Source organism: Centroberyx affinis, unplaced genomic scaffold (assembly GCF_046629955.1).
Source record: "Centroberyx affinis isolate AG114_WGS23_722 - 3 ecotype Tasmania unplaced genomic scaffold, CSIRO-AGI_Caff_v1 ptg003428l_1, whole genome shotgun sequence".
Taxonomy (NCBI): domain Eukaryota; kingdom Metazoa; phylum Chordata; class Actinopteri; order Beryciformes; family Berycidae; genus Centroberyx; species Centroberyx affinis.
This window is the reverse complement of record NW_027281401.1, coordinates 134,868-143,661: the sequence shown is the minus strand read 5'-3', so window position 1 is coordinate 143,661 and position 8,794 is coordinate 134,868. Positions and strand designations below refer to the sequence as shown.

General features: G+C 39.0%; 1 protein-coding gene across 1 annotated transcript; it reads left to right on the top strand.

The window, feature by feature from the left end:
* The first annotated feature begins 687 nt into the window (after nucleotides 1-687).
* Nucleotides 688-7,638, top strand: LOC139660948 (cell surface A33 antigen-like). Its single transcript, XM_071539237.1, has 7 exons — nucleotides 688-695; nucleotides 2,935-3,133; nucleotides 4,053-4,266; nucleotides 4,432-4,596; nucleotides 4,781-4,897; nucleotides 6,248-6,371; nucleotides 6,939-7,638. The coding sequence occupies exons 1-7, from the start codon at nucleotides 688-690 to the stop codon at nucleotides 7,636-7,638; spliced, it is 1,527 nt and encodes a 508-aa protein (XP_071395338.1).
* The last annotated feature ends 1,156 nt before the right edge of the window (nucleotides 7,639-8,794 follow it).

Sequence of the window (8,794 nt, the reverse complement as noted above, 5' to 3'; positions counted from 1 at the left end):
TTAGATTGTCGGTACAGCCAGAAAACACTGATTTTGTGTTTTTGTCAGCCTGTCAGTACCATATTGACACAAGCATACTTGGCTATTACCACTGTAAACCAAATGTACTTTAATTGCAAGTAACCACTGAGAAAACTGGGTCCATTGCTAGCTATCCAAAATGAGTAATTTTTCATTTTTGACCAGCTTAGGGAATCCCCCTTTGTTGCTTTGTTTCTCTAAAGTGCATAGAGTTTTTTATTGCAAACACACATGTCTAAAAACATGTGATGCAGACCAGCTCCATATGGATCAGCTGTAACAGGCCCTACTCATGGAAGTTATGAGTAGCTTTATAAGGCCACAGTGACTGGAAAAAGCTGTTTTATGTTATTCAAGGTTCAAAATTGCCAGAAACACTGGTGACCTTGCCTTGCCCAGAGGGAGAAAACTTCACTAATATGTAGGGAGATAAGTAGGGAGACATTTCCCCATATCCCAGCCACTTCCTGCATCTTGCCCATTGATCTGCACTGAGTGTGTACCAAGATAACCCATTATAGAAAACATAAACACCCTGTAGTCAGTTTATTCAACACGCCTAAATGTACATTTTTTAAAGCATACTTGTGTATCTCTCTGTGTGTGTGTGTGTGTGTGTGTGTGTGTGTGCGCGTGCGCGTGCGTGTGTGTGTTCTGCATATAGGCATGTGCAGGTGACTGTGTCTGCATCTGTGAGAGCTTGTATGTCAACATCTTTGTTATCAGTCTCATTTCTTAGGCTTTGTGTCTGTGACAAATTGTACAATGAAGGTTAATGGACCATGGAGATGTATTGTTATCTGACAAATTCCCCATTATACACCCAAATGGAATTCCAAACACCATGTCGAAACTTTTTTTTTCCATGCGCCTTGTGAAAATGTGGATCACTTACAAGTTATCTGTAAGCGGTTGCTCTTTGGTTGGTTATAATACTTGTGCCCATGTCTGTAAAAGGTCAATAACAGTAATCAACCAACAATCTGTCCACAAACATATCATTCAGGACCTAGGTGGTTATAGAAGGGGCATTTATCCCACACTGATGTGCGAAGAGGTTGATTTGGTTTAGTTGTAAGTTTTCATACCATTTGAAATTTACCTCAAACAACATTTACCTCAAGTTTACCTGGCTCCAGATGCATTTGCCGATATTAGATCTTGGAAGGACAATATAAGGACAATATTAGGGTATTCATACTAGTGTTGTTGTGACAAAATGCATTATTCTGCCATTCTGTCTCTTAGCCAGCTGATTATGAAAAACAGTTTTGGATTGATCTTTCTAGTTTATTGAGTGTGTGTCCCCTCCCCAGAGATGCGGACTCTTGGTCATCTTGCAACTTACAACATTATTATTGAAACTTAATCTGTTGATTGCATAGAGTTCTAGCCAACATTAAACATTTGGATAACCAGCAGTTTGAACCTATAACAGACTGAATACTTAAAGATAGCTGCCATCTAGGCCAATGTAGTATTATAGTATTCCATCATTGTTCAGAGTCGAGCCTGAATCTGCAGCCTCATGCTACCTAAGCCACTTAATGAGCACAGTGTGTTTTTAACAGGATTGCACGGTCTCCCCTGATACACTGCGAGTCCCTTATAAGGTTCCACCGCTGAGATGGCAATCAAGAACGTTATTAGTCTTTTAACACCAAACCATCTGCTGGAGTTCAGGTTTCAATTCGTGACCTTCCGCCTTCAAACCTGCCACAACAGCTCTGAAAGAGAGTTCATCGCAGGTTCAAGCAACAGGAGGACCAAGGGTCATTATCTGATTCAATCACGTTTATGACCTTTTTATATGGGATATGCAACGATAGATTAGCGGACCAAATGAAAAGCAGTTCCCTCATTGGATCGCTCATGTTCAGCTTAATTAGATAGTCCAACACTGCAGCCTGCAGGTCAGATTGAGCATGGCAACAGACAGGGACATAAACAGCACAATATGACTTACTGGATAGGACAAAATCAGTCAAACAAAACACTAATTGTGATGGGAAATGTGAAATGAGTATTTGCAAGGATTTTTTAGGGTGGGCTCACATTGTTTCTTTTAACTAAACCCAGTCGTAGTGATGAATATGAAGCCAATAGTTTTAGGAAAACAAAGATACTCTATCTTTATGCTGTATTATTACTGGCTATATCAAGGGATCATGAAAGCTCTATCCATCTATCTATCTATCTATCTATCTATCTATCTATCTATCTATCTATCTATCTACCTACCTATCTACCTATCTATCTGTCCGTCCAATGTATTATGAATTATACAGTATATTATGGCCTTTTTGTTGTATAGTATATGCCCCACCTTATCACACTCAAAAAGGCAGGTGTAATCAAGGGGATATGGGATCACTGATTGGCTCTCTGGAGGCATGTGACCCATTACTGTTAACTTATAACCTGGAAGAGCCAACTTCACCATACCTGAAAGTCCAGCGTGAAGGTTAGGCGGGCTGCTGCTCTGGGACTGGAAGCATCAAATTCAAATAGATCTTTTTAATGGCTGGGCCTTTTTATCTTCGGTCACTAATGGGAAAAGAAAGGCGAGTTGGTTTGCAACAACTATTTCTGATTCTCACAGGTAGGCTTACGCTTGTATTCTTTCTCATTTCTGAGAACTGCTACCACACCTTTACCTTATTATCACTCCTGTTAATCATTAATCCTACACCGTTTGCCACTTAGCCGGAAGCAGGATTGCCTTTTAGACCTGTGGGTGAAACCATTTATTGGATTTATTTATTATTACATTGGTAGTATGATTATAGTAAATTTTGAGTTGTTCATATAAAACTATATGTCATTTTGTGCTATCCCCCACTAACACTTTATGCAAATGGAGGTCATTAATTTTCCAAAATAAACATATAACTTACTGTGACTGAGACAAAGATTTATTATCTTTCTATGTATTTTAATTTCAGCACTGCCCTGCTGTAGGAACATGCAAGTTTCTATTCAAGAGAGAGAATATGAGGTTGCAAAAGGAGATGATATTGCCATGACATGTTCGTTCATCCCTGCCAGACCAGACTTCGATGTGCTCATCCTCAGATGGGAGACTCTACAGACCAGTAGCCAGAATCCAACGGTTAGAGGTTTAAACTCTTAAGCTGACCACAAAGAATTCTAAGGCACATATGCAGTGAATTAATGGTTAGCTATAAGAAAGTCCAAAATCCACGACTCCAGATATAGTATGTATTTTTGTGTTACTGTAATGTTTCACTAGGAAGGCTCATTGTGACATTGTGAAGACTCTTAATAACTAACATCCTATCAATAAGGTACCAGTTAAAAAATACCAAGTTTTTGTGTGTATTCCAATCTTTCACCAATCTAGAGTTTGAGTACAATGTTATTAAGAAAGCATTCATAGCAAACTTGTGGCACTGTCGCACCCTGAACAGGAAGGGTGCTATACACAAATCATCCACTGCAGTGTGTAATGTTTATCACCAAGAGGAAGAGGACATCTTCTGTTTTCATTCAACAGATTATACTTGAATATTGTGCACATTGCATAACTGTCCAGTTTCAAAATTAGATTATGCAAGTACCCACATAATGGATTTCATATAGCGGGTAGGGTCATGCCTTTGGTCCAGTGGATAATGCATAACTGAAGATTGCCACCTGCACATTATCATTGCAGCATACAGTATTAGCTGGTACAAAGACAGAGAGGAGAAGCTTAGCTTTTATTCTCTATTAAACACTTGTATAGCATATTAATTTTGTAAGTTGCATTAATTTGCATGTTTAGATATGATAAATAATACCCAAAACCATTTATCCAGGAGAAAACTGAAAATGGAAGTGAAAATCAGAATGTGTGTAATAATTAACAATGCATACAGTATATTTATTCAGCACACATAACACTGGCACATAACATGACATGATGCTGGCTCATAGCATGGCATTGATGATACTGACTTACAGTATATTCATATGATACTGTTAAATAATCAGTGGGCTGTATTTTGTAAACTTGTGTGTTCCTGTAGAAACTCGTGGCCACCTACTTTTTAAACGGTCCAGTTAACATTGCACCTGACTATGAAGGCAGAGCATCTCTGGTTGTTGACGTGGCCAAAGAAGAGAGCATCCTCCGCTTATCCAGGGTGACCCTACAGGACAACCGGACTTTCCAGTGCAGCGTCATTGTCCCCAATGATGATGAGGGAAACACAGCTGCCACCACTTCCCTTTTAGTCCTGGGTGAGAACCAACGGCTGCCATAATTTTTGTTTATTTAACCTCTCTAACAGCTTTTGTCATCGTGAAAATAAATGTCATGTATCGTATTTTGGCTTCATGAAGATGTAAGATCAATACATATTTCATGATTGTAAATGCTTATGGAAATCGTGTGCTTTGTTCCAGAACGTCCCTCTAAGCCCATCTGCAGGATTCAGGGCAGTGCGGAGTACTGGAGCGACATCAGTCTCACCTGTATGTCGGAGGAGGGTTCCCCGAAACCCACCTATGCCTGGCAGAGCTACAGCGTCCAAAACATCCCCAGACAATTTCCACCTAAGACAACTGACAGTATGTATTATAATAATATTCATCCATCCATATTTCTTTCTTCCATCTGTGTTGTCTGTGCGAGCTTCAGGTTGAACTAAGCATCTGTGCATCCTCTGAAAAGTTCATTATCTTGGTCAGATGTATCATATTGCCTTGTCTTCCAACATCAGATTTTAGCCTAATTCTTGTCATTGTGTTGTAGAGGATGGAGTTCTGTCTCTCTTCAATATCTCAAGGGAGACGGCTGGATTCTTCATCTGCACATCAACAAATCGACTTGGCTCTGCCAGCTGCAACTTCACCCTGGCTGTGATGCCCTGTGAGTGTTTAACATGATGCAGTAATGCATATAATGTTATATAAATCTGTAAATTAAATACATTTCATGAGTTGAATAGTTTTTACAATGCACCACAGGCCTAGACACTTTCTGAAGAGCTGGTAATGTGAACATGACACACATTTTGCACATCCTGCAAATACACTGTAACTTCACAAATTTGTTGTCTTCATGTTCTCATACTAATACTAATTTGTGGTGCATAAATATATTGCATATTTTTATAGCATTGCATTTCTACTATACTTTCTATCTTTGTTGGTTTTTTTGTGTTTTTATGCTGTTATTTTGCACACCCTCATAATACTGTAGTTCATTTTTTCCATAAATTTCATTTTCAAAATTTCCACCTTTTATTTTTTATTTATTTATTTATTTATTCTGGTCAATTTTACATAATATCAACTAATACAGTTATGAAAGTGATTTAAATAATACTAAAGCATCAAGAATTAAACAAAATAAACATTATATTATTATATTAACATTATATTGTCTGACCGAAAAAAAACAGGTGTAGGCTGAAGCCTAAGCTTATTGTGCCTACCCTTAATACTTAACAAAACATTATCCTTGCTCTACCCAAAATAGCTGTGAAACAAAACAAAACAAAAAAAGAAATATAAAAAATAAATATATAAATAAATAAATTTGCTAGAGAAACACAACATCATAAAACTGTACACGTACCCTCTACCCAAAATAGCTGTGAAACAAAAACAAACAAAAAAAGAAATTATAAAAATAAATATATAGATAAGTAAATTTACTAAAGAAACACAACATCATAATACAGAAACAGATAAACAAAACAAAGACAGTTCATAATTGTCATTCATTTCTCAGTGTTGGTCACAGCTTTTGTATCTTTCAAATGTACTGTTTTTGAACATCTTCTTAAACTTACACATATTACTACATTCTTTTAGTTCATTATTACAATTATTCCATAATTTGACCCCTTTCACTGTCACACATATATTTTTTACATTTGTCCTTACCCTCTTTTTTTCAAACATATAATTTCCCCTGAATGGATACCTGCTCTCCCTCATTGAAAACAACCCTTGGATACAGTCAGGAAGTGTTCTGTCTTTTGCTCTAAACATTATTTGTAGAGTTTTAAGGTCTACTAGGTCCATAAACATTAAGGCATATGAATTCATAAATAATAACCTAACACATTCTAGTGTCTTATCTTATCTTTACCTTTCCTTACCTTATGTAGCTATGTATTAGACCTAGTGGCTACTTGAGTATCAACATGTAAAACCATCATCATCTTCCCTGTACCGTCTTTTCTGCACTTTGTCTTTCGTTTCTGTCTAGCCACCATGAACCTTGGGGCTACTGCAGGTATCATTGGGGGAATCTTAGCAGGTATCCTGTGTCTGGGGGTTGTCATCTACTGCTGCTGCCGGAAGAAGAACCAAAAAGACAAGTATGCTGAAGGGTATGTACTGTATGTACTGTATGTTTCTCCCACTGCCTCCTCAGTCCTCAGTAAGCCATGTATCCTATTCATGTGTGAATAATGCCTTGACCATTAGTATTTGAGCGGTGTGTACATGTGCTTTCGTTCATTCATCCAGCCATGCAGCCTCCACTTGAGTAGTGTTTTAGTTATTAGTTATTTATTTTTAAGCCCCCCCCCCCCAACCCTACATATTTATCAAATAAAATAAAATAAATTAAGCTTAATTTCACATCTAGCTGTTACCTTGTAGTTTGCCCCAAATTGCAGCAAGTGGTGGCTTACCAGTCAGCCTTAAATGTGCTAGGCCTACATAAAGTTGGACTTGACACTAACATGCATTTAAGTAATCTTTTACAACTTAATATGGTTGTTAAATTGTTCAGATTATATGTTGTGATATCGGCAAAGGTAGAAATAATATCAGGTTATGGCTCGATGTCTGTTAGCCTTGTTGGCCTTATTGACGCAGGTTGAGTAAATATTTGCTGGCCATGATCTGTGGCCGCTGGTCATGTGTGTGTTTCGTCCCTGTGTGTCGTTCAGGTCCCCAGGAGAGGTGGAGTTCCATGACAGAGCCTCTCCTGAAGCTGGAGAGCCGTACTGTGATGACAAGTCGAACCAGACTCAGCCACGCATTGAACAGCTCAACCAGTCTGAGGAGAAAGGCGTCCCGCATCAAAACAATTACAGTGACAACAGAGGAACAGACGAACGTAAATTTGAGGATGACCAGCACAGTTATGATAGTCGTAAAGAGGGGTATGATGGCAAGGGCAATAATGTTGACAACCAACATCACGTCGACGACCAACATGATCGCTATGGTGGAAGTCGCGATCGCCTTGACGATCAACGTGATCGTTACCGTGGCAGTCGTGATCGACTTGACGACCAGCGTGAACGTTACGGTGGCAGTCGCGATCGACTTGACGACCAGCGTGAACGTTACGGTGGAAGTCGCGATCGCCTTGACGACCAGCGTGAACGTTACGGTGGAAGTCGCGATCGCCTTGACGACCAGCGTGATCGCTACGGTGGAAGTCGCGATCGCCTTGACGACCAGCGTGATCGCTACGGTGGAAGTCGCGATCGTCTTGACGACCAAAGTGATCGCTATCGTAGCAATCGCGATGACCAGCATGATCGTGGCAGTCGCGATCGCCTTGATAACAATGACTACCGCTTTGTTGAGAGCCGTGAACCTTATGTCCAGCAGGATCGCTACGGAAACCGATATGACTAACCATGTCTTGTTACTGAATGAGATATTAATGCCCAAAATATCATTATTTTTTCTATGCATTCCAGAAAGTTGCCATTTTTTAGAGAAGACCTAGACCTAGAAAATATATATATTGTATCTCAGTAGCAAGGCACTGCTGAGAAATGCACCAGTAAAAAGCGTGTCAACATGCCCCGGTCTCCCCTATCATTTCACTTCACCATGTTGTCCTATGCATTAAGCAGTCATTCTCTGTCTTGGATCACCAGAGCACAACATTACTGATAACTCTTCCTGTGAAGAATTCTCAGTTTGCAGGAATCCTACCTTTACAGGGGTGAATTTGAATTCCTACCAATCAGAACCTCATTGAATATGGCAGAGAGGTTTTTTCATGCCCAAAGGCTTGAGTGCCCATTGCCTCATTTAAATGTATCCCATGTCACTAGCAGTATCACCAACTTATACACAACTGGGTTTTAAGGGACACATCACACAGGGTCCATGGCCTCTCCACAGACTGGGAGCATTAATCACTCCTGACTGGAATCAGTTAAGAACCTGACACTCCACCTGAATTTACACATTGCTTCATTATTCAATCTGCAACTACGATCCTTGAAGTAGACTAGCTGTAAATGCTGTCAACATGTATAACTTTGAATGTATGTATTTTACAATGCTTAAATGTTTCATGAGCAATCAAAGAATAATCCTAATTTACATATGTGAGTTTGTAGGACAGAGATAGAAAGACAGAGAACAATATCAAGATATTAATCACTGAGTTTATAGTATTGCATCTGGCTATCCAGTTATGATAGTCATGGCACAATTTGATGTACTGCTTTCAACACTCTTACTGTTGATATTATTTTTGCTGAAAAGGTGTTGCGGCCCAGTCCATTTAAATTGTGACAGATAAGATAATCACACCAGACCCCTGAATCATTAAGACATTTCAAGTAGGATGTGTTCAGGACACTCCATTTATTTAGCTCAATAATTTTGGCATTGTTGTATTAAATTGTTAATTGTTGTTTCAGACAGCTTTGTTATTTGTTGTCACTCCACCATCTGAAGTGTATAGATTATTGGTTATAAGCCATTGTACTCTCATCTAACAATGTTTCAAGTGGTTTGTGGCTTTTCTTGTGTTCCCACTTCCTTTACGCGG